The sequence below is a fragment of the Palaemon carinicauda genome, chromosome 3, assembly GCF_036898095.1.
Source record: "Palaemon carinicauda isolate YSFRI2023 chromosome 3, ASM3689809v2, whole genome shotgun sequence".
NCBI classification, from domain to species: domain Eukaryota; kingdom Metazoa; phylum Arthropoda; class Malacostraca; order Decapoda; family Palaemonidae; genus Palaemon; species Palaemon carinicauda.
This window is the reverse complement of record NC_090727.1, coordinates 201,033,742-201,060,899: the sequence shown is the minus strand read 5'-3', so window position 1 is coordinate 201,060,899 and position 27,158 is coordinate 201,033,742. Positions and strand designations below refer to the sequence as shown.

Here is a 27,158-nt window from a genome sequence, read left to right as displayed (position 1 = left end):
GTTTAGAAAGGCGATAGTATTGGGTTATTTAGAAAAAAATAGAGATTATCGGGTTGTTTAGAAATGAGAGAGCATTGCATTGTTTAGAAATGAGAGAGTGCTGGGTTGTGTAGAAAGGAGAGAGTATCGGGGGTTTAGAGAGATTAGCGGGTTGTTTAGAAATGAGAAAGTGCAGTTTTGTGTATAAAGGGGAGAATGTCGGATTGTGTCTATTGGAGAATATGAGGGATTTTGTTGAAAAGAGAGAGTATCAGATTGTGTTGAAAGAAAAGAGCATCTGATTTTGTATAAAGGAGTCTGTCAGCTTATGGGGAACGAGGTAATATTGGACTCTGTAGAAGAAAGGAAGAGTTTGATGGAAGAAGTGTCTGTATCATTAAGTGTTAATTTTGTTGATCACAACAATTAAGGGAATTTTAGAATTTAAAAAAAAATAAGATATTTTTGTTTCAGAAAAAATTAATTGCTTGAATTTTTTTAATCCCAATAACAGTTAAGATTACAAAAAATGTTGATAAATATGAGTCTTTTTATATAGATATATTTTCGCAGAAATTAACACTTTGGACATTAGAAAACAGTTAAAATTGTTTTCTGTCTATTGATAAAAGACGGTAACATGAGAAAAGAAAATTATGGAAATTGTACTTTTTATAACTGTTCATTTAGCGTTAGTTTAATTTGGAAGAAAATTGTCAACTTTAGGCTTTGCTGAATATGTAACGGCTTTTGAAGGATATGTATTTATTATTTTTAAAGAAGATAATAAAGTATTCTTGCGTATCAAAGCGAAAACCGTAGAGGGAAAATTACGTAAGCCGTAATGTTTTATAAATTGAACAATGAAACATTTTGACGTTGCTATGAATAAAAACATATCAATTTATAAGAGTGTCAAATTCGTTTAATTAGATCAGATGTCATGCATGTATGATTCCATATAAAAAGAATCGGTTGAAATGTTGCAGCAGAAATTAAAGTTATAAAGAACGCCCTTTGAACATGTTTCCCACTGAAAGGATCAATGCTTCTAATATTTTTTTTTTCCGGACAAACATCAGTAACAGGATTTTGACTGGAATGAAATGGCTTTGTAAGTTTGAATGGTACTGCGTCATACGAGATAACCATTTTTCTGCTAACACTTTGAGAGCTGTCCTTTTGTACCGGTGCTGTGGATTTTACACCGAATTTTAATATTTTATTCATTTCGCGTTTATCATCATCGCCATTGATATGACGCTTATGATCATTAGAGGACTGAAAGTTTCAACTTTATTATAGATTCATTTTAGTGTACCTTGAGAGTCTTCCATGTTGATCCTGGGTTAATAAAGGTAAACAGACATAAGCCTCGAACCAATCATTTGAATGCAATTATAAAGTTTTAATTATAGACTACTTATTCTTTTCTAATTTAGAAAAGGCAACATATGCGAATTGATAAATTAAACGTCGCCTATGACGAAGCCAAGTTTCAGAAATCGGACAGAACAAGGAAGATGAGAAGGGTGTCTCAATTTATTACTTTTTATCATTAAAAAGAGGATGCATTCATATGAATCCTCCTATCCAGGCTGAACAAACTTCCAAAGAACAAAATATTTGTTAGTTTTTCCGAGCACTTTGGTAGTGTTAATTAGTGACGAGCCCTTCTTTGGCCCTCCGGACTCATCAAATTTAACGAGACCCAATCAATACGGCTCCGTAGTGTCGAGACTACACAGTACTTGTGGTTGTACGTCTAAAAAAGACATCTGAACGTCAACACGTAAGTTAAGCTACAATCCCGTTTTCTCGATCGGTTTACTTGCGGCAAATGAGAGGCTGGAAGCTTTGCTGACTATTGCTAAGCAACTTGCAATAGATTCTATGAAGCTTAATGTTGTGGCTGCAAGACGTACAGAATTAGAGAATTGAATCATTGGGCAAACAGACAGAGTGACACCTCAATGTCGATCTAAAATCTACTTGGTCGAGTGATAACAGCACTGTCTTTTCAATGGATGTCCCGAGATCTATTCCGAGGTAGGGATGCGATTTAAGCCGATTTTCTGAAGAATCCATTCCTTCTTGGTTGAATTTTCTGTAGGGAGGTGTATGCGGTGCACTGTAGGCATTAGAGCTGGAGCTGCACCCAATTTGTAACCAACGACTTTACATCCGTCCCTGTTTTTTTTTTTTTTTTCCCATCTTGCTATCGAACCTCGTGAATTTAATGTCATATGGCAACTATGAACTTTTCTCTTCAGTTGCACCTAGGCGCTGAATGACCTCCTATCTCCAGGCTATGTGGCAAAACTTAATAAATCCAGTCTAAAATTTGTTTAAGAATTTAATGAAGAATTAGTTGTAAACCAACCTTGTAATGCGAAGGATACATCCCAGGAGACTTCGTTCGTTTTCTTACGATTGTCCAGAAGGCTTACTAACAAGAAAGGCTACTAAGGGGAAAAGAATTGTAGCTATAGGCTACGAAGCTCATAATCATTAATCATCGAATTTTCAGTGACATTTAAAGTTTTGAAGTGGCGGACCAGTTTAAATACACACCTAACAGACATCATACAATGATGTGCGGATGTTGTTCATATACCCCTAAAATATTTTTTCTTCTTTTTTTAATAATCCACTAGTTTAGTGTAAGGTGAATCCTAGGTAACAAGGATGATTCATTAGTTTCGTTTTCATTCGTGAAGTAACTTCACCAATCGAGTAATCATTTACTGGACCTTATATATGCTAGCAATCTGAAAACTGCTGGCCCTCTTCGTTTGCCACTCCGTTGCACCACGATAACGTTAGCAGCAGTGCCCATTGTGCATGCAATAGAACATGATAAGGGGATCAAACTTAAATCTATCATCTTAAATCTTTTACATATCCAGTGTCACTTGTGAGTACGTACTTCCCTCTTCCTCTTGTTCTAAAACGTATCTATTTGTATTTGCTTCACTTTCGTGAATGTCTTCTCTTTGATAACGAAGGTCTGAGTGCCATACCTTCAAATGTTGACACTGTAAAATCATATTTCCATCAGTGTGACCCTTAAGTACAAATATCTGTACAAGATTTTAAACCTTGTGTATTTTTACCCTTCACTTCTATTTAGAAGTAGCTTTGTATTTAAAAATAATGTATCGTTTGGAAGGTTGTTTTCTCGTATTTTGAAACTAAGGTCTCTCTCTCTCTCTCTCTCTCTCTCTCTCTCTCTCTCTCTCTCTCTCTCTCTCTCTCTCTCTCTCTCTCTCTCTCTCTCTCTCAAAAGAAAGATGCCGTCCTCTTTTACATTATCAAATATGTGGTATACGTAATTATATGTTTTAATTTAAGGCAATGTGAAATAAATGGATTTTTCTAGTCCGAAAGTGTCTTTTTGTGTTGTACAAATCAGCATTTTCAAATATATGGTCTGTGTGAAACATATCTGCTGTCTGATATGTGTAATTGAATCTCATAATATTATATTTTGATATTTTTTTTTTTTTTTTTTTTTTTTTTGCAAGAAAAGATTTTATTACAATTTTCATCATGTTATTTATGCGATAATTTATATTGATAAATTTGGGCCATACGCATTGGTGGTGGGGTACTAAAGACCTTTCAGTGTCCTTGTACAGCTTGAGGGAATAAAAGTTAGAGAAGTTGGAGAGTAAGATGAAAAAAATGAAGCGGAACGAAGGTATAGTAAAAGGATGAAAAGTGAGTGCAACTAGGGGATGAAGGGACGTATCTAAGACCCTTCCATGAATGTCTACTATCCATTGTGAGGTGTACTGATGGCAGTATCCCCCTGGACATCTTAAAATTCATCGTTATTCGTGACTGTTATCATTAAGATTTTGTTAGTTTCTTTTGTTCGAACGTTGCAGTTAGTACAATTGTATTTTGTTTGACATGGATTTTTCATTTAATATCATATTTTTTTTAACTTTGTGAAAATACTTGTTTTGTAAGTTATCATAGTTTTAACTATAAGTATAATTAAAATTAGAAATTTGCATTTTATGAGTTGACATTTATTTTCTGTTTATTTTCTGACTTTGTGTAATCTCTCTCTCTCTCTCTCTCTCTCTCTCTCTCTCTCTCTCTCTCTCTCTCTCTCTCTCTCTCTCTCTCTCTCTCTCTCTCAAAGAATTATTTATTAATATGAAGATTATTTCATAATATTGTTACCATATAAGATTCTTTCCAAAAGATATAAATTTCTACCTCGCACCATCATCAAACATGATTCGCGGATCAGCCAAATGAGTCACAAGTTTTTATTGTTAATTCTGTTATTTAACTTTATTAGTTTGTGTTATTGTTAACTTTTCTTTACTGGGATACAATTTAGTTGTTAATCAACTGTGTAATGCGAAGGACCTTAAGGCTAGCAATTACATTTCAGAAGGTGTTTGACTTATAATAATAATTATTGTAGTAGTAATGATAATAATAATGTGCAGGAACTTCTAGTGTTCAACACATTACGCAGCGATATCCAAGAGCAACCCATTTTTCGCCTCAACAATAATTCCAAGTAAAAAGAGTTCCTAATAATAAAGTAAATTTTTCCTCAGACTGGGTATTCAGGATGAACTGATTTATGTAGTCCCTGGTAGGTAAATTTCCATGGTATAAAAATCTATTTATGCGTGATGTCCTTGTACCTCCTCCGGTACTGAGCAAGTCCTTTAATTGAGTTCCAAATTGGTATTTGACTCAAGTGTGAAAAATTTGTAAACTCGCTTGACTCTCACGCGAATCATGGGTTCGTTGATGTGAGGTAGATATTTATTAATTCTCACGTGCTTTTGTTAATTTGTTCTATACCTTATAGGTTCCCTTGTAGTTTAAGCACATCACTGTATAGTTAGTTTTTATGTGTGATACGGATAGCAAATTTAGACATGATCTAGAACCTCTAATGTGTATAGTATGAATGGGGTCTGTAGAACCAAGATTATAGATATGATGGACAGCCTCATAATTCACAATCGGATAAGTATGTTCCTTTCTGCTACTGTAACTTTATTCTATTTTAGATATTGCAGGAACAGCACAGATTGTAGAACGCTTTCTAGAACTCTAGTTTTGGAAGTAGATTATTGTTTTTTTTTTATCAAGATGTAAGATATGCACCAGACTATTGTTTAATTATAGTATTTTTTTTGTTCACTCCCAAAAAACTTTCTCATTATATTATGTTCAACTGTGGAGTATTTCATCTCTGATTTCATTCAGGAAATGTCATGTGTTTTTCCTCCACTCTTGTGAGGTCTATATTTGGCTTCATTGCCTGAACTTGGGACCTAAACAGAATCTATCTATATCCCATTTGACCTATATTACCATATTTCCGATCAGATGTCAATTGTGTAAATTGTCTTGATTGTCGTGTTTGAATTAAGCCAGCCTTATTATTCAACCTCGAGGTCCTGACCCAGCTACGTGGTTTCTGATAACGAGTAAGGTGTCTTCCAAAGCTTCAGATTCCAACCGAAAAGATGCGATTTTTGGGGTTGAATGTAGAATCGAAAGTTTTGGTGTGGCTAAAAAGTTTAAAATTTTTGTCTTCATTTCGAATTACTTGAAATCTAAAACAAATTAAAACAAATGTGGCGTTGAAATAGGACTGAATGTAGCTGGCACGTTTTAGCTTGGCCTTCAGCAATTTGCAAATGGTGCTCGAAGCCTGAAAGTTAGTTTTATGTATTTTTATGGTATCGTAGATTAATCTTTGCTCTAAAACATCAATATTAGTCGTTAATATTAGTGTATATTTATTTCTAGAAAGGGGGATTATTTTGTCAGATTAATTAGAAAATATATCATGAAAGAAACTATATTTCTGAACAACAACAATATATGTTAGGAATAAGTGAACTATTACCAGGAAATAGATTAATATCAGCATTCAGAATCAACTGGAATTTTTATATTACCGAGAATCTTGTTATATTCAATGATGAACAAGTTTTGCTTTTTGCTCGGCTTTTTTTTTTTCTTTCTTTTTGTGCAGGTGTTGTTACAGCTGGCTTGCATACGAGTCTGTCGATTTGAGATACTTAAAACTATCTAACTAATAAGGATTATAAGTAGATATTGCTTAAGATATGAATATCATTGTACTTTATTTCCCATATGATTTCCAGATTAAACAACCATTCTCTTACTATACCAATTTTTGTGATTAGCTTTCATGTTATACTAGTTAGGCGTTGTAACAGTTGGTTTTATGTCTACTCAGCAGTTTTTATCCCAAGTTCTTTGCTTTCCTCAGTACACTAATTACATTTTAGATTAGCCAAATGATAGTTTACTAAGACCCAATGATCAAATAAAAGTATTAATGCTTCCTAACCTTAATCATAGGATGTTTGGCGATTTTTCGTTGGACAGACATTAAGAGCTTTAGCATCCAAAGCACTACTATTATGGATAGGGTTTGAAGAATACTTGTCAAGGAGAGCCTTATTTTCTTTTACAGTTTGCATGTGCCTGTTATATGACATTGACATGAAATGGGAACCATCAGTGTGTTTTATCTTCTTCCCTTTTAACTTTTCCTCCTCCTCCACATCCTCCTCCTCCTGCTGCTGCTGCTGCCACCTCTTCGCCCTTTCCTCACCCCGATTGGCAACAAACCTTCAACATCCCCAGATGCGACGTGGTTTTGCCCATCCCCTGCGACGTTTCCGTTCCGAGGCCAGTGTTCGAGACGCCCCTACCCTCTCCCCCGAAGTCCAGTCGTGCGAAAGCCCTGAACCTCACGTAGAGCTGACCTTAGCTGGCATTAGCACGGGCATGAGGTTGGGAGTTGGTGGGGGTGAAGGAGATGCCAGCGAGCTCCTCGATGCCACCCTCAGCCATGCCAAGTCACAACCCAACTTGCTCCTTCTGCCATGCAACAATAACAGATGTAAGAGTGATCTTTCATGGTTTCTCCTGTATAATAAGTTTCTTTCTTCCCCCTTTCGATGTATGGTAAGCTTTGTCAAGTCTTTTTATTCAATGTTCCTATCTTTAATTATTTTTTTCCAGACGCTACTTCTTTTCCTTATTTTATTTATTATCTATACATAGACTAGAGAGGACGAACATGTTCATTGCCCTTTGTCAGTCAGTATTGCCATTCAAAGAGTATTGCTAATGCTTGCTATATTCAGCGTGACCGCTGGGTGATGAAAAAATGTGTTCCTGTGGAGTAAATGCTTGTTTATTTGGCATCTTTAGACTAACAAAATGACACAAGTATGTTTGATGCTCTATTACCAACATAAAATAAAGTGCCTTTTAAATGCAAAATATTATAATGCTTCTGATAACCAATTTTAAATTGTCCTAAATCTTATGTAGAATTTCATATCTGTGCAGTATATACCAATTGGTTGATAAATCTACTATTCTTAACCCATTGCAATGTTTTACCAGCTACGTCGTCTACGAAATTAACTGCAGAGAGTGGACACGGCCATAGAGTGGATGTGTTCATGAATGTCAAGGGAGTGGCTGGACGTGTTCAAGGGCTGCACATTCCACGGTCAGGCCTCCAGCTGTTCCTCAGGGTTCGAATTAGGTAAGACCCATTTTCCTTAGTTTTCCTGTTTAATCAGATATATTGAATCTTCAGTAATTGTTAGAATCTCCTAAATTTTTATTGCAATTGCATTATAACCTTTCATTTTACAATAAAAACATTAACCCCGTTATGCCAAAAAGGGTAAGGTTAAGAAAACGAAGATAGACTATAGAAATTAAATTTGGAAAACACAATTGACAAAAGATATCTAGTTGACTGAATTTAGCTCCACTGTTAATGTTTGTTTTTTTTTTTCTAATACTTTCTATACGTAGAATGGTGAGTTTTCTCTTCTCAATGATATGTAAAAAAATGTAATAGGTATGACTTTACATTTTCGACAATGAAGAAAAGACAAATACAATGGGCTGTGCCAGTGCATTGTATATACTTACAGGATTAAAAAAGCTTTGACAAACGAGTGTGATGCGTTGGAGGATGGCATTTTTGGTGTGGCCATGTGTCTCTTTGTTGCCCAAGTCTATAACCATTTGTCCTGTGTGGCCATCCACTAAGATAGGCTAAGTTTCAAATTTCTGAGGAAACCTCTTCACTGTAACTTCCATGACCCCAGTGTTGCAGGGCCCTTAGATGTCAGTGCTCTACTCTTCAGGTCGTCGAGGGACTGCTTTGCTACTTTTCAAACTGATAACTCCTGGCTCACCCCTTTACATTGTAGAGACTGTTGTTCTACCCTCTTCATGCTCTCAAGAGTAGTAGGTAGTAGGTTGGCCAGGGCACCAGCCGCCTGTTGAGATACTACCAGTAAAGTGTTATTGGATCCTTTGACTGGCCAGACAGTAATGCATTGGATCCCAGAATGCATTGGATCCCTCTCTCTGGTTACAGCTTATTTTTTCTTTGCCTACACATACACAGAATAGTCTGGCCTATTCTTTACAGATTCTCGTCTTTCCTCATACACCTGACAACAATGAGATTACTAAACACTTCTTCACCCAAGTGTTAATTACTGTACTGCAATTATTAAGTGTACTTTCCTCTTGGTAAGGTTAGAAGAGACTCTTTAGCTATGGTAAGAAGCTCTTCTAGGAGAAGGACACTCCAAAATTAAACCTTTGTTCTCTAGTCATGGGTAGTGCCATAGCCTCTGTACCATGGTCTTCCACTGTCTTGGGTTACAGTTCTCTTGCTTGAGGGTACACTCGGGCACATTATTCTATCTTATTTTTATTTCTTCCTCTTGTTTTTTTTTTTTTAAATGGTGTGTTGGGCAGGCTTAATAGAAGGGCCATGGATGCCTGGTGGTTTATCAAGAGGTTGTCTTTTCCTTATCTGATTCTTTTTCTTCTCAAAACCATCCTTACTGTCCTCCCTTCAGTTGAAGTGGCTATCCTGGAGGGTATTTAGCCTTACATGGTGTATCGGCTCCTCCATGTTGACCAGTTTTTCCGACTTTTTACTATAGTCTATGGGTTTCATCAATCACTTTATTTATAATTCTGCACAAATTGTTTTTGTTATGATTCTTGTTAATCTAGATTTTAAGAATGATGTGTCTTTTTTATTACTATTAATTCTTATGCTGTCTGAAGACATTGAGCAAAATCCGGGACCAGTACGTCCTAGATTTCGTCAATGTCGTCCTCTGTATTGCAATATTCGTGATCTTCATGCAAATATTCAAGACCTTATAGTTGTGTCCAGACAGTATGATATTCTTTTGTGCTCAGAAATTTTGGTTTCTAATATGAGGCACTCATCTGAGCTCCTTATAACCGGTTTTAGGAAGCCAATAATGTTGAAACGTGATGCCATCCCTAGGCCCAGGGGAATGGCGGTGTATATTAGGACTGAGTACCCTGCATCTCATAAGTCCTGCTATCAATGTGGATGTCATGAGTTTCAGGTAATAAAAGTTTGTGGCAGGCATAACAACTTTTATTTGTGTTCGATCTACCGGAATCCAGACATGGATGATTCTATCTTCGATTGTCTTCTTACCATTATGGCTAAGATACAAGATGATGATACAAAGGCTTCTTTTGTCTTTGTTGGTGATTTTAATGCACACCATAGGGAGTGGTTAAGTTCTATCTCTCCTACCGATTGCCCTGGCTTAAGAGCTTTAGACTTTGCCTCTGAATCAGGCTGTGAGCAAATCATAAATGAAGCTACTCACAGGTCTGGTAATTGCTTGGACCTCGCATACACTGACTTCCCTGGCTTTATAACTATTAAAGTTGGTTCTCCAGTCGGGACATCTGATCACGCCTTGATTTCATTAGTAGTGAAGACTGTGCAGCCTGTCCCTGATGTATCATACTCTTGTAAAATTTATATGAAATCCCAAGCAGACTGGAATGGAATTTTGCATGATCTTTTGTGCTTGAATTGGTCCCAATTATATAGTAGTGTTGATCCTGTTGTCCCTTTAAATGAAAATCTAGTCAACATAATTGATAGGCTTATCCCTTCTCGTGTGCTAAGGTACAGAGTGAAGGACAAACCGTGATTCAATGATGATTGCAGACGTGCTTATTTGGAGAAGCAGGAGGCCTATCATCTTTGGAAGGGTAACCGATCAGATTTGACCAGAAATAACTATACTCAGCTTCGAGCTTTTGCTCAGAGAGTTTATGCCTCAACTGAAAAGGAATACAATTTAACAATAAAAGAAACCCTTTCTGGTACAGCTCAGGAACGTAAATGGTGGTCTACCCTTAAATCTTCACTCTTTGGTGTAGATGCAACAGTTCCTCCTTTACTTAAACCAGATGGCTCAGTCACTTACAGTCCAAAGTAATAGGCAACCCTTTTGGCTGATGTTTTTGAGAGTAAACAGAGTAATGAAAAACTTGAACTTCCTCATTCCTGTTTTCCTGAGGCTAAACTAACTAGTTTAGCTTTTCGATCTCGTGAAATTAAAGCTCTATTGATGGACCTTGATGCTTATGGAGGTGTAGACCCAAGTGGTATTTTTCCGTTGTTTTTTATAAAGACTGAAGATTTCCTAGCTCCAAAGTTATCTGTTATTTTGCGCAAGTTAGCAAGAAGAGGAGCTTTTAGCACTTGTTGGAGAATTGGTAATGTTACTCCTCTATATGTGTTTGTGGTATCTCAAGTCCAACTGATTTCCATAACTCACATATTATCTAAAGCTTTGGAACGTCTTCTGGCAAAATGTCTTAATAGGTTTGCTGAGGGTAATCATCTATAATCTAGTTTGCAATTTGGTTTTCGTAAAGGCCTTGGAGCATGTGATGCTCTTCTTACAATCTCTAATGCTGTACAGAAATCCCTTGACTGTGGTCAGGAAGTTCGTATGATTGACCTTGATTTTAGTGCTGTCTTTGACCGTGTTAATCATGAGGCCCTTGTTTTCAAACTCAAACAGTTGGGAGTGGGTGGGTCGTTTCTTAGCATTATTATTGATTTTTTAAGCAATAGATCTCAAAGAGGAGTTGTTGATGGGCACCATAGGGGTTATGGGAATGTGATATTTGGTGTTCCACAGGGTAGTGTTCTTGGCCCATTACTTTTCTTCCTATATACACATGACATGTGGTTTGGCATAGAAAACAAGCTTGTTGCATATGCAGATGATGCTACTCTCTTTCCATCAATTCCATCCCCTAAATGTAGATCTGGGCTTGGTGAATCCCTTAATAGAGATCTAGCTAAAATTAGTGCATGGTGCAAATTATGGGGTATGAAGTTGAATCCTAACAAAACTCAAAGTATGATTGTAAGTAGGTCAAGGACGGTGATAATGTTTCTTTAAATTTGTATGACTTAAAATTTTAGGTGTGATTTTTGACAGCAAATTTACTTTTGAGAAACACCGTCGTTCAATTAGTTCATTATTCACGTTGCTTAAGATTTTTCATAACTCTGACCATCCTTTACATTCAGATTTCCCTGGACAATTCTATCCTGTTCGTAATGCTAGGCAGGCCGTTAATTCTAATAGTCAGGCTTTCTCCATCATGAGGCTCAATACTACACAGTACTCTAGAAGTTTTATTCCAGCTGTAACCATGTTGTGGAATGATCTTCCTAATCGGGTATTTGAATTAGTAGAACTTCAAAAGTTCAAAGTTGCAGCAAATGTTTTTATTTTGACCAGGCTGACACGAGTCGTTTTATAGTTTATATATGACACATCTGTTTTGACGTTGTTAATAGTTTATAAATAACATATCTGTTTTGACGTTGTTACTGTTTTTTAGAATGATTTATTGTTAATTTGTTCTCATCATTTATTTATTTCCTTATTTCCTTTCTTCACTGGGCTATTTTTCCCTATTTGAGCTCTTGGGCTTAGAGCATCTTGCTTTTCCAACTAGGGTTGTAGCTTGGCTAGTAATAATAGTAATAAGTGACTGCAATGCGCTGGACTTGGCTTTAAGTGATGACATGAATAATATTGTATCTGATATAAAAGTTGAAAAGAAATGTACCATCTCCCCAACGCACAAACTTATCAAGGTTACCCTACCTCTACAGAAACATGCATTAGTAAAGAAAATAAACTTTAGACATAAATCAAATTTTTCTCCTACCTTATTTATTGAAATTAAAAAGAAAATAAATGATGCTATCAACATTCCTTGTGATGATGATGACCAACATCTGTTGGGAGCTAAGTGTGCTAACTGTCTTACGACCACTTAGAATAAAGTGAGTAGAAGTGAATATGATACTATGTGCCCACCGATGGAAAAGACTATAACTGTAAGAGACCAATCCCCTTGGTTCGATGGCGAGTCTTTGGTGAAAAAGAGGGAAAAAAGACAAAGAAAGAAAGTGGAATAGGTTAAAAACTGAAAGTACTTGGGTAGAATACAAAACTGCTACGTGTCAATATAACTACCTACTAAGAAGGAAAAAAAAAAGTGAATACTGTAAGAGAAAGATCCCCGAAGCAGCAACAGACATAAATAAGTTATATCGTCTCCTAAATGGTATAATGAGAAATGTAAAAGGAAAGAAGCTACCAGATGGATACAGTGACCAGGAACTAGCAAATAATTTTTTAGCATTCTTTAAAACAAAATTGAAAATATAACCAGGTCATTTGTAAATACTCAACATCAGATTAATGATACACCAGGCACACAGACAAAATTGATAAGTTTTAACAACCTAACACAAGATGACATCACCTGGATTATCAAGAAAGCAAAGAAAACAAACTGCTCGATCGATCCTATGCCAATATCTGAAGTAATTAGAGAGGGAAACTTCTAGTCTAGCCGAAATGATAATGAGAATAGCAAATGCAAGCATTGATGAATAATAGTTTCCCAAATCTGAGAAAATGGCTATAGACACACCAGTTCTGAAAAAAATGTACTGGACTACTAGGAATTAAGCTCATGTAGACCTATTTCGAATCTATCCTTTATTTCAAAAGTGCTTGAATACGTAATTCGTGAACAACTAGTCAGTCACTTAAAAGTAATAGAAGCTTTGCCTGACAACCAATCTGCTTACAGAAAACTATACTCTATGGAGACAGCTATCTGTTCTGTTGTAAATGATTTGTTGGAAACGATAAATGAAAATAAATGTGGTATTTTAATATTGCTCGATCTCAGTGCTGCTTTTGATACAGTTGTGCATGAACTGCTACTAAATGATGTACGGTACATCGGGGTTGAAGACCAAGCTTTTGAATATCTAAAAGACTATCTGGTTGGTGGAAATGGCTGTGTACAAATTGGAAACTCTTATTCATCATATGAACCCTTAAACAGAGGGTTACCCCAGGTGGGTGTACTTGGCCCAATCTTATTCTGCATCTATACTATTGGTCTATCGAAAATACTACAAAGGCATGGTGTGAAGTTCAAACTATTTGCGGATGACACACAATTTTACTTCTCCAGAAATGATATAGATGACACTACTGAAACTCTAAACCGAATCCTTGATAGTGTTAGAGTATGAATGACATTTAAAGAACTATAATTAAATGAGAACAAACCTGAATTAATGGTGTGAAGCTTGTCAAGCTACTGCCACAGTTGTTACAAGCATGTCTAGAAACAATGGCACCCGTTTCCAGTTTATCGTGATTGCTGCAGCACTTAAAACCAACTTACCTGATGCACCTGTAGTGGGAAAGGTGGTGCAGAAACCTAGAAACCCACCATCTATTAATCGTAAAACAGAGAGACCTCCATCTCTCTCACCCCCTCTCGAAACATTAAAATTATGACATCAAATAAATTTGATGTTTTGTCTGTTGATGTTTCTAATGAACCAGAAGATAGATAAAAAATTCAAGTTGAGGTACACCATCCGCCTCAACAAATAGATCAGAGGGACACAAAGAAAAGTACAAACGTAAAACCCAATATATCAAGACCATCTCTGAAGAAACCTACAGGTAATAATGTTAGATTAAAAACTCCTAATGGGAAGACCTCATCCTAGATGTCTTCCAGAAATAATCCATAGTTTTTTCCTCCATTTTGCAATGGAATTGCCAGGGTTTAAGGGCCAAATATGAAGAACTTAAGATCCTTATTCATGAACATTCCCCCATAATTGTATGTCTACAGGAAAGTAAGCTTGATGCTAACACTCCTAGTCCTCGAGAGTATGTTGGCTAGAGAACACCATATAATCAACAAGCAGGGAGCCATGGCGGAAGTCTCATGTACGTTTGTTGAGATGTTCCCCAAGTACCTTTGTCTATTCGTCAAATCGATACAGAGAGAAAATATACAATATGCTCTCTGTACTTACCTCCAAATGATATTTTATATGGTGATTTAGTAGAGGTCATTCAACAACTCCCTCAACCTTTTCTCTTACTGTGAGATATGAATGAGGATGTGGGACTCCTTGATACAGGAAAGCCCACACACTTCCATGTTCAGATAGGTACCTTGTCATGCATTGTCCTTTCAATTGCAAGGTCTAACTACCTTCTTGATTTCGATTGGAGGACATTAGATGATTGGCATACTAGTGATAAAGCACCAATCATTATAAACACCAACAAGGGTCCGCCTTTACAAAGATTGCCACAATGGAATCGTGACAAGGCAGACTGGGTTAAATTTTGTGAGCTAAGTGAAATTGAAGGGAGTGCAGAACAGTTTGAAAGTATTGATGATGCCATAGACCTACTGAATGGAACTCTCCATATAGCAGGAATCAATTCGATTCCCAAAACCACGGGATTATTCAAACGACGACCAGTCCCGTGGTGGTCTTCAGAATTAACAGTCTTGCACAGAGCCACCCAAAAATCTCTGACTAGATTGCGGAGACGCCGTACTGATGAAAATTTGATAATATACAAAAAGTGTAGAGCACAGTTCCGTCGTGCCATGAAAGAAGCTAGACGCTAGTCTTGGGTGTCATTTGTTTCCTCCATTAACAGTAGAACACCACCATCTTCTGTATGGAGGAAAATAAAGAAGATTGCCGGCAAATTTACCCCAAACCCACCACCAGTTCTGAAAGTGAACGGTCAGTATGTGACTAAAGCAAATGATGTGAGCAATGCCCAGGCAGATCATTTTTCAAATGTATTTTGCAAGTGTGTAGCAGCTCCTGGTCACCAATACAGGAGCGTTGAAGAAAAGAAAATTTTAAATTATGCAACAGGAAGGGAAGAGTCATATAATTCTCCTTTTACTGAAAGAGAATATGATTCGGCACTTTCCACTTGTAATGATACAGCCCCTGGACCCGATGGAATTCCATATGCAATTATTAAACATGTACATTTTAATACAAAGTTATTTATTTTAAGCATTATTAATAGAATATGGCATGATCATAGTTATCCAAGTGTTTGGGAACCAGCCATTATTTTAGCCTTTTTAAAACCCGGTAAGGACAAGTTTTTAGCAGCAAATTATAGGCCAATTTCATTGACATCGTGTTTATGTAAAATCATGGAGAAGATGGTCAATGCAAGGTTGATGTGGTACCTTGAAAAGAAGGGTATTTTATCACCCATTCAATCTGGATTCAGAAAAAAAATGCACTCAACGACTGATGTGTTGATACGACTTTTAGTCCTCTATTTGTGAAGCGTTTGCTTCCAAACAGTACTATGTGACAGTATTTTTTTACCTTGAAAAGGCATATGATACCACTTGGAGATATGGTATACTTAAAACAATTCATGAATTGGGATTGAGGGAAGAGCTGCCACTATTTATTCAGGCACTTCTTTCACAGAGTTTTTCAAGTGAGAGTGGAGGAAACTTTATCAGAGAGTAAATACTATTTTAAAATTATGCAAGGCCTTGATTTTTTCCAAAATTAGTTATGGATGTGAAATATACTCCTCAGCCACCCCAAGCCGACTAAAGATATTAGATTCAATACATCATGCTGGTATTAGATTGTCCACAGGAGCGTTTAGAACCTCACCTATCCCAAATCTCCTTGTTGATGCTGGAGAGTTACCTATAGACCTTTACCGAATGTCTTCCATTATTCAGTATTGGTTTAGATTGCAAAGGCTCCCTAATTCTTTAGCCTTTCAGACTGCAATCCTTGTAAGGCACCCAACATACTTTGAGTTGCACCCAAAATCTTCTCAGCCTTATGAGTTTCGGGTGAAACAATTATTGAACAGTCTGGATATAATTAGAAGTAAGGTACTTTCATTCAAGGTATTATCAACGCCTTCATGGAAATTACCAGAGATATCTTTTTGTAAATACTTTATTGGATTTAAGAAGAATATGACTGACCTAGAAGCTAGGTCTCTTTTTATGGACCATGTTGAAGAACATAGAGGATCGACTTTTTTATATACTGATGGCTCCAAATCTGATGCTGGCGTTGGATTTGGAGTACATAGTAATGGTTTTAATTGTAGAGGTGCACTTCCTCTAACAGCTTCCATATTTACTGCCGAAATGTATGGCATATTAATCGCTATTGAGAAAATAGCTGGAGAAGGAGGGTAATTTTACAATTTTTAGTGATGCAAGGAGTGTCCTTCAAGCTTTAGAAGTTTTCAATTCTAGTAACCCTCTAGTTTTAAAGATTTTAGAATGGCTTTTTATTATTGGATGGAGAGGTATAATGGTTCGATTTTGTTGGGTTCCAGCACATGTAGGCGTATCTGGGAATGAGAAGGCAGATTCACTGGCAAAGAATGCTGCATCCGAGTTGCTGCCAAGAAGGTATCCCATTCTCTGTGTAATGATTTCCTACCTAACATCAAGAAATTGCTTTGCAATAGATGACAACAGCCCTGGGATAGTCTAGATGACAATGAAATGAGAGAAGTAACAAATGTTATATCACCTTAGAGGTATAACATGATGCTCCGGAAATAGGAGACGTCTCTTTGTCGTCCCCGTATTGGTCACAATCGGTTGAGACCCGAGTTTCTGCTGAAGGGCTAACACCAACCGCATTGTGACGACTGTTTAGTACCTCTAACAGTGAGGCATTTGTTGACCGAATGCCCCAACTATAATAACTTAAGGAATAGATATTTGTTTGAGGCTCGAGGTGAGGGTGGCAGGTTCATCCTTGCCAAGATTCTTGGACATGATGTATCCTACTATGCAAGTGGCATTTTTAGATTTATTTCAGAAGCAGGTTTTTTGAAAACTATTTAACTTTCATAATGATATTCAGCTTTTATGGTTTTAATTGAATATTCTTTATATATATATATATATATATATATATATATATATATATATATATATATATATATATATATATATATAAACTAAATGAAATTGGCGTCTATGACCTTAGATGTCAGGATGCCTAAAAACTTTAAATCAATCAATCAATCAATTATGGAGCCTATGAATCATCTAGGTCATGTTAAGCCTTTATTGCATTCTTCTGGAGTCTGTCAAGCCTTAATGCACTCGTCTGGAGCCTGTAACACTTGTCTGGAGATTATCAAGATACTTATGGCACTGGTCTGGAGTCTGTCAAGACTGCGGAACTGGTCTGGAGCCTGTCAAAACACACTATGACACTCTTCTAGAGCCTGTCAAAACTTGGCACTGGTCTGTATCCTGTCAAGATTCTGTGGCACTCATCTGGAGACCATCATGACTCTGGATCTCGTCTGGAGACTTTCAGGACTCGGGAACTCGTCTGGAGATTGTCAGGGCTCTGTGGCCCACGTCTGGAGACTGGCAAGGCTCTGTGGCACTTGTCTGGAGACTGTTAAGACTGTGTGGTACTAGTCTGGAGCCTGATAAGACTCTGAGCATCTGGTTCAGAGTCTGTCAAGATTCTGTGACACTCGTCTGGGACCTGGCAAGGGTCAGAGGCCCTCATCTGGAACCTGTCAAGATTTTGGCATTCATCCGGAGCCTGTCAAGACTTTGGCACTCGTTTAGATCCTGTCAAGACTCTGGCACTAGTCTGGAGCCTGTCAAGAATGTGGCTCAAGACTGTAGCACTCGTCTGATGCCTATGAGGACTGACACTCACCTGGAGCCCGGCAAGACTCTGTGGCACTCGTCTAGAGCCTGGCAAGGCTCTGTGACGCTCGTCCGGTGCCTATGCAGCACTTATCTGCCACCTGTCTAGATTCTTTGGCACTCACCTGGAGCTTATCAAGATTCTGTGGCACTCTTTGGGAGGCTGTCAAGGTTTTATGACACTAGTCTTGATCCTGCCAAGACTCTGTGTCACTTGTATGGAGCCTATCAAGACTCCAACACTCGTTTGGAACCTGTTAAGACTGCAGCATTCATTTTGGAGCCTGACAATCCTCCGTGACTCGTAGGAAGCCTGTCAAAAGTCTGTGACACTGGTCTGGAGCCTGTCAAAACTGTGACACTGATCTAGAGCCTGTCAAGGCTTTTGGGCCTGTCAAGTCTGTGGCATTCGTGTGGAGCCTGTCAAGACTCTGTGGCACTCGTTTGAAGCTTGTCAAGACTTTGCAGCACTTATCTGGAACAATGCAGCATTCGTCTGGAGTGTAGCCAATCCTAATGATACCAGTAATCAGCTTCTCAGTCTATAAAGGCAATTGCCTGGATCCTTTGAAGTCATTGCATCACTTGTCTGGAACTTGTCAAGCTACCTCGGCAGTCATCTTGAGCTTATCGAGCTGCTGAATCACTCTACACAAGCTTATTGAGCTGCTGTTGCACTCTTTGCAAGCCTGACAAGCTAATGCATCCCCTGTTTAGAGCTTTCAAGCCAATGTGGCAAATGTGTGGAGCTTGTCAAGCTGCTGTAGTAACAGGCTCAAGCCTATCAAGCCTTTGTGGTACCTATTTTGAGTTAGGACGGTCTGGCTCTCATCTAGTGTCTGTCAAACTAATGTGGCAGTGGTTTGGAGCATCTCAAACTGCTGTAGCAATTGTGTGGAGCTTGTGGAGCTTGTGAAGCTGATGCGGTACTTGCCTAGAGCCTTTCGAGCAGATGCAGCTCTCATCTGGAGCCTGAGAAGCCCCTGCAATTATTATCTGTACCATGTCAATCTGCTGTAGCATGTGTTGGCCTCATATTAAACCAAAATGGCACCACTATCCAGCCTGGCAGTCCTTCAAGGCACTATTTTGGAGTCTGTGAAGCCGATGCATCACTCTCCAGGGGCCTCTAATCAGTGTGGAACTTCATGAGCCTGTAAAGCTGCTGCGGCACTCTTGTGCAGTCTCTCAAGCCACTGTGACAATCTCAAGTAATTTGTGAAGCAGCTGCGGCAATCTTCTGAAACCTGCGAATCAGCCGAGACACTCCTCAGGAACCAGTGAAGCAGCTGTGGCACTAGGCTGGAACCCGTGAAGTAGCTGCGGCACTCGGCTGGAACCCGTGAAGTAGCTGCGGCACTCGGCTGGAACCCGTGAAGCAGCTGCGGCACTTGGCTGGAACCCGTGAAGCAGCTGTGGCACCCAGCTGGAACCCATGAAGCAGCTGCGGCACTCGGCTGGAACTCATGAAGCAAGTGCAGCACTAGGCTGTAACTTGTGAAGCCTCTACAGTACTGGTCTAGATCATGTGAAGCAGGTACAGCACTCGCCTGGAACCTGTGAAGCAGTTGCAGCTCTCATCTGGACCTGTAAAGCTACTGATGTACTTGCTGAAGCCTGTGAAGCCACCGTGACACTCCTCTGGGGGCTGTGAACCCAGTACAGCGCTCTTGTTTAGACTGTGAACCTGCTACAGCACTCTTTTTGGGACTGAACCCACAGCTGCACTCTTCTGTGGCCTGTAAAGCCACTGCAGGACTCTTCCATGGCCCGTGAAAAAGCTGGGGCACTTTTCTTGGTCCTGAGAAGCCAGTGCAGCAATCTTCTGTGGCCTATGAACCCACTGCATCACTCCTATGGGGATTATGAAACCACTGGTGCACTCTTCTGGGAGCTATGTTTGATGTGTCACTCATCATCAGCCTGTAATGCCACTTCAGTGTCTTCAGCATGAAGACACTACAGCACTCATCAGCTCATGAAGCTATTTCAGTCCTCACCAACTTGGGAAGTTACTGCAGAACTCCTCTAGAGCCTGTAGAATCACTACAACTCTCATATAGAGCCTGTAAAGTCACTGCGACACTCATTTCGAGTCTGTAAAGTCACAATGTCCCTCATTTAGAGTATCAAATCACTGCGGCAATTGTAACTAGACTATCCAACAAAAAGAGCTCAAATATTGACCATGTAAAGATGATGTGGCACTCTTCTGAAGCCTCTCAAGCCACTGTGACACTCATCTGCAGCCTTTCCGGCCACTGTACCACTATTCTGTAGCCTGTCAAACCATTTTAGTGCTCTTTGAGCCAGCAAAGCACTATATCGCTCATCTGAAGCTTGTTCAGCCACTGCAGCACTCATCACTAGTCTGTGTAACCAGCCAGTCAAACTGCTGTAGCAGTCCTATGAAAACTGTCAAGCCACTGCTTGTTTGCAGTGTGTGTATCTGCTACGGCACTCGAGCAGTGTTTCCAGCCATAATAGCTCTAGTATTCAGCCACAGTAGCTCCAGTATCCAGCCTGTTAGTCCTCCACGACACTTATCTTGAGCCTATGAAACCTCAGTGGCACTTTTCTGGAACTTGTCCAGCGGCCTCGGTAGTCATCTGGTGCCTATCAAGCTGCTGCGGCACTCTTTGCAATCCTGGCAAGCTGCTGTTGTACCTATCTGGAGCTGGTCAAGCCACTGTGGCTCTGGTTTCTACCCTGTTAAGCCTTTGTGGTACCTATTTGGAGTCTGTCAATCTGCTGAAGCACTCTTCTAGTACCTCTCAAGCCACTACGGCACTCTTCTTGAGACTGTGAATCGGCTGCGGCACTTAAATGGAGCAGCTGTAGCACTCTTCTGGAGCCGGTAAAGCCACTGCAGTGATAGTCTGTACCGTGTCAATCTGTGTCGGTATCCAGCCCGTCAGTCCAAAACTACTCTTTTCTGGAGCCTGTGAAGTTGCAGCAGCAATCTTCTGGGGCCTGCAATCACTGTAGTACTTCATAAGCCTGTGAAGTTGTTATAGAATTCTTCATCATCCTGTGAAAGTGCTGCAGAACTCATTATCAGCCTTTGAAGCTGCTGCTGCACTCATCATGAGCCTGTGAAACCGCTGTAGAGCTGATCAGCCTCTGAAGCTGCTGTGGCACTCGTGTGTGTTCTCTCAAGCCACTGTTGCACTTTTATGTAATTTGTGAGGCATAGGCTGAACACTTCCAGAACCATTGAATCAACTGGGGCTCTCTTCTCGAATCTGTAAAACAGCTGTGGCACTTGTCTGTAACTAGTGAAGCAGCTACAACACTTCTCTAGACACTGTTAATCAGCCGCGACACTCATCTGGAACTTGTGAAACCACTGCAGCACTTCTGGAACCCTTGAAGCCGCTTCTGCGCTCATCGGAAGCCAACGAAGGTGGTGTGGCTTGCTTCTGCGGCCTGTGAATGCACTATGGCACTCTTCCAAGGCCTGTGAAGCTACCATGGCATTCTTATGGGGCCCGTAAAACTGCTTTGGTATTCTTCTGGGGCCTATGTTCCCTGTTGCCACAAACCATCATGTAAAGACACTGTAGCACTTATTAGCCTGTGAAGCAATTGTAGCACTTATCATCTTGAGGAGTTACTGGGTCACACATCACCAGCCTGTACAAGCAAAATGGCAGCAGTATTGATCATGTCAAGATGCTGCAGCTATCTTCTGAAGCCTCTCAAGCACATGTTGCTCTCACCTGCTGCTGCACCACTCTTCTGTAGCATGTCAAACAATTATAGCACTCTTCTGGAGCCTGTGAAACCACTGCGCTGATCGTCTGTGCCGTGTCAGTCTGCTGCGTCACTCTCGAGCATTTTATTTAGCCCCAATGGCACCAGTATTCAGCCTGTTAGTCCACCACAATACTTGTTCTAAGCCTGGTAAGTCATTGTAATGCTTGTCTGGAGACAATGAAGCCTCTGTGGTACTTGTCTTGAACTTGTCAAGCAGCCTCAGAAGTTGTTTTGAGCTTATCAAGCTGCTGCATCTTTCTTTGCGAGCCTATTGAGCTGCTATGGAACTCTTTAAGAACCTGTCAAGCTGCTGCAGCACATGCCTAGGGCCTTCAAGCCCATGTGGCACATGCGAGGAGCCTGTCATGCCGCTGTGGCAATGGTCTTAAGAATGTTAAGCCTTAGTGGTACCAGTTTAGAGTTGTTCAAACAGCTGCAGCACTAATCTGGAGTCTGAAAACTTCTGTTGCACTTGTTTAAAGGTACTCAAGCTGCTTTGGCACTTCAGGAGCCTCTGAAACTGCTGTGGGACTCGTTTGAGCCTATGAAGCAGTTGTGGCACTTCTCTAGATCCTTTAAATCAACTGCTGCCCTCTTCTGTAGCTACAGAAGCCACTGCAGTGATTGCCTGTACCATGTCAATCTGCTGCGGTAACATATCCAGCAAAAATGGCATCATTACCCAACCTGTTAGTCCACCACTGAACTCTTCCGGAGTCTGTGAAGTCTCTGCAGCACTCTCCATGCGTCTGTGTTCAGGGTGGCACTTTATCAGCCTGTAGAGGCTCATTTCATCAGCCTGTAAAGCCACTGTGGCTCACTTCATCAGCCTGTGAAGCCACTGCGACTCGCTTCATCAGCCGGTGAAACTGCTGCAGCTCATTTCATCCATCTGTGAAGCCCTTGCCGCTCGCTTCATCAGCCTATGAAGTCTCTGTGGCACTCTTTGTTTGTATATGAAGATGGTCCTGCACTCTGATTCTGTGTCTTGAGCCACTACGGCACTATTATTTAATATGTGAAGCAGCCGTGGAACTCTTTTGGAATCTGTAAAACATTGGCAGCACTTTGTAGTCACTAAAACAGTTGCGGCACTTCTGGAATCGGTGAAGCAGCTGCGTTACGATAATGGAATCTGTGAAGCTGCTGCGGCATTCTTCTGCAATCTCTGAAACAGCTTCGACACTTCTTTGGAATCTGTGAAGCACCTGCAGCACTCGTCTGGAACCTATAAAGCAGCTGCGGCACTCTTCTGGAACCTTCAAAGCAGCTGCAGCACTCGTCTGGTACCTGTGAAGCTGCTGTGGCACTCATCTTGAGCCCATGAGGCCACTGCAGCATTCCTCTGAAGTTTGAGAAGGCTATGCAGCACTCTTCTGGGGTCTGTGAAGCCACTGCAGCACTCTTCTTGGGTCTGTAAAGCTGCTGTGGCACTATTGTGGGGCCTGAGAACCCTCTGCAGCACACTTGTGGGGACTGTGGACATGCTGCTACACTCTTCCCTGGCCTGTAAAGCTTCTGCAGTACTCTAGTATTAACTGTGAAGCCTCTGCGGGACTCTTTTTAAGTCCTGTGAAGCCACTGCAACAGTCTTCTCAGGCCTGTATAACTGGTGGGGTACACTTCTAGAGTCTGTGAAGCCCCGGTAACATTCTTCTGGGGCCTGTGAAACCACTGCCACACTATTCTTTAACCTGTAAAGCCACTGGTCACTCTTCTTTGGCCTCCAAAGCTGTTGTATCACTCTTCTGGGTCTGTGAACCTGCTGTGGCCCTCTTCTAGGGTCTGTGAAGCAACTGTGGTACTCTTCTGGGGCATTTGAATCTCTTGTGGAACTCTTCATGGCTTTTGAAGCTTGCTTCTGTTTCTTGTGAAGCCACTGGACCACTCTTCAATGGCCTGTGAAAAAAAACTGCAGCACTCTTCTTGTTCCTATAAATCCGTGGATGCATTTATCTGGGGACTGTGACACCATTGCAGTACTATTCTCTGGCGTGTGAAGCCATTGTGGCACTCTTCTGAGGCATGTGAAGCCACTACTATGGCATTCTTCTTGGGCCTGTGAAGCCGCTGCGACATACTTCTGGAGACTATGAAGCTGCTGTGGCACTCATCTGGGGCATGTGAAGCTGGTGCAGGACTCTTCTGGGGCCTGTGAAGCCGCAGCAGGATTCTTCTGGTACCAATGAAGCCACTGTGGGACTCTTCAAGGGCTTCTAAAACCCAGTGTGAAACTTTTATGGACCCTGTTAAGTCACTGTGGTGCTCTCGTGGGGACTGAAACCATTGCGGCACTCTTCTGGAACCTCTCAAATCTCTCAAGTTGCTGCAGCACTAATCTGGAGCCTGTGAAGGTGCTGTACTACTTGTATGGAACAGTTGAAGTAGCTGTGGGCACTGTTCTTGAGCCTGTGAAGCCATTGTGGTTATCGTTTGTACCATATGAATCTGCAGCAGCACTCGTGAGCAGCATATTCAGGTATAGTTTCACCAGTAGCCAGCTTATCAGTCCACCATGACACTTTTGAAGTCTGTAAAATCACTGCAGCACTTTTCTAAGATATGTGAATGCTGTGACACTTCATCACCGTATGTAGCTGCTGCGCCACTCATCGGCCTTTGAAACCACTGCGAAACTTTTAATCAGCTTGTGAAGCCTGTAAAGCCACTGCAGCACTAATCTTGGGCCTGTGCACCCACGGTGGCACTCTTATGGGGCTTGTGACACCGTTCAAGTACTATTCTTTGGCCTGTTAAACTGCTGCTGCACTCGTGAAGCTACTGTGGTACTCTTCTTGGGTCTGGGAAGCTGCTGCAGCACTCTTCTCAGGCCTGTGAAGCTGCTGCAGCACTCTTCTTGGGCCTGTGAAGCTGCTGCAGCACTCTTCTTGGGCCTGTGAAGCTGCTGCAGCACTCTTCTTGGGCCTGTGAAGCTGCTGCAACACTCGTCTCGAACCTGAAAAGCCACTACTACACTCATATCAAACCTGTGAAGCCGCTGCTAAGCACTTGTCTCGAACCTGTGAAACCTCTGCGGTGCTTTTATTGAACCTGTAAAGCCTCTGTGGTGCTCTTCTCGAACCTGCGAAGCCATTGCAGCCATCTTCTAGAACCTGTGAAGCCACTGCAGCACTCGTCTTGAAGCTGTGAAGCCACTGCAGCACTTGTCTTAAACCTGTGAAGCCACTGCAGCACTCGTCTTGAACCTGTGAAGTTCCTGTGACTGTTATCTAGAACTTGTGAAGCCATCGGCACTTGTCTGGAACTTGTGAAGCCACTGCAGCACTTATCTGGAACTTGTTGCAGCTCTTGATATCCTGCTAAAGCATTGCGGCACTATATATTAGTCTTTCCAGCCACAATGACCCCTGTATTCAGGCTCCTTAGACTGTCAGATTTCCTCTAAGTTGACAAGAAAGTTGCATTAGTATTTTTCTAGGGTCCTTCTCTTCAAGGTGTTCACAAAGTCACTTCCCTCTAGGATGATAGGAGACAACATCACTCCTCTTTAAGCTGTTCAGCGATTTAATCATTCATTTTCGGTTTTTCGAACAATGTTGGCGCTACACCTTTGGCCTATCAATGATCTCAATCTTCAGGCTTACAAGTGACTATAGCTCTTTTTGAAATTGGCAAGACTACTCAAGTCCTTTTCAAGTCTTCGAGATTGCGTTGCAACACTAAAGTTGGCGAGACTGCATTGTTCCTCCTCCTGGGTTGATATTCTTTGGGTTAGAACTGCTTTCTCCATGTCGGGGTTTGTTTCAACAATTGCTTAATTTTATTATTTTAATTTTTATAGGAAAGTTCTTGATATTTTTTCATGCATTGGTGTTTACAAAGCTTGTAATGGAAAATATCAGTTTGGTTTTATAGCCAATAAGTGGTCATAAGGACTGCAAATGAAAATTAATGGACTTTGCATAAAGCTGATCATTGGCGTTTTCCGAATATAATTGTATTACAATTTGGTGCAGATATATTGTAGTTTCATTTGAGCAAACTTTTGTAAGGCCGGTGGTGTTCTGGTGCGTTCTTAAATGAAGGATCTGATTTTAAAGTTCAACCTTGGGTATCTTTTAATTCAGATTGACTTGAAAAATTTATATAAATATTTTGATGGTATGAAAATTAATTTGAAGAATACATAAATATGAAATATATTTGTGTAAAGTAACTTACGAGAAAGAGATCAGGTGTAAATATTAAGAGAATTTAATTAATTTTGTTGTCTTAATAGTGATGAAAAGCATAGCAGCAGTGGCAACTCTAGTCGTAGTACCAAAACAGTTGGACGATCCCGCCTTGTACCTGCTTCTCCATCTCCTACCTTCGAATGTGAGTGGATGGTCGAGGGTGAAGTTTCCAGGAGAGCTACTCTAGTTTTGGAAGTCAGGACTGGATCAAGAGAGCTTCTAAATTCTGCTAATGTTGTTCTTGGAGACCTTTTCACAGGTTAGATATCTAAATAAGGTGTTATTGGTTCATAAGAATGCACAAAACAAAATATTAGAAAATAATACACACTGATATTTTTTACGAAGTTGAAATAGCTCTATAGAAATATGTAAGTTTTCCATTTGGTATTTTTGTAATAACCATTTTAAAGAATGATTCAATCTAGTATTAATTTAAAGTATTATAAATTCAGTATGGTATTAATCAAACTTTCTTCAATAAAATGTTCATTGGACTACTTTGTCAGTTTGCTTTATAGACTTTACAAATGAATATATGGTTTGTCATTTGAAAACTACTAAGTCATCTAAACGTTATCACCAATTTCCAGAACCTGGTACGGAAGGCAGCATAGAAACTTGGGTTAACCTTCAGGGTGGGGCAACCCTTCATTTGCGAGCGAGCCATGGGGGCAATGCCCCCGCAACCACAAGGCGAAGGTCCCTCTTCAGGTCTTGGTCTTTGCACAGACTTGGTAGAATATAAGCTCTTAATCTGCGCCATGGCTGCAACACAAGCTCTGTCCTCAGAGTTCTAATTTGCGAATGTTTTGAAAATAAAAGTGAAGCCACAATTTGTGATGTCACCATACCACTGCTGTTCCCAAAAAGACAAATATTGCTCTTAATGTGTGATATAAAAAAGACAGAATTGGGATTAATCCTGAGACGAATTAACAGAAAATAAGTTCTTGAAGCAAAAACTGTTTTCAGTTCCTAAGGTTGTTGCAATTACTCAAGTCTGCTACTTTTTAGAACTATAAGTTGATTTGAAAATACTTCGTGGAATAATCACATAAGACTATACACAAATGTAGATCATTTGATCGAATTAATCTAGTCATTGAAATAGTCAAGAGCTCAAAAGAGAGAAAACGATTTATCAACAGCTAAACGGCAAATGGCTGTGTTAGTTTTTAAGTTTCCTTTTGAAATGCTTGTAATTGAATTTGACCCACACAGTATACT

General features: G+C 40.1%; 1 protein-coding gene across 2 annotated transcripts in view; it reads left to right on the top strand.

Annotated features, from left to right (window-relative positions):
* LOC137638844 (uncharacterized) overlaps window positions 1-27,158 on the top strand; it is a 123,518-nt gene that overhangs the window by 94,226 nt on the left and 2,134 nt on the right. The window contains exons 19-22 of one of the 2 annotated variants that reach the window (XM_068371253.1): window positions 6,649-6,907; window positions 7,420-7,564; window positions 25,973-26,187; window positions 26,522-27,158. The exon at window positions 26,522-27,158 is cut by the window's right edge and continues 2,134 nt beyond it. In XM_068371253.1, the coding sequence (XP_068227354.1) occupies window positions 6,649-6,907; window positions 7,420-7,564; window positions 25,973-26,187; window positions 26,522-26,676 (774 nt within the window). In that variant the 3' untranslated portion in view covers window positions 26,677-27,158. Of the gene's footprint in view, window positions 1-6,648; window positions 6,908-7,419; window positions 7,565-25,972; window positions 26,188-26,521 lie in introns of those variants that run through there. The other variant, XR_011044197.1, reaches the window with a different exon arrangement.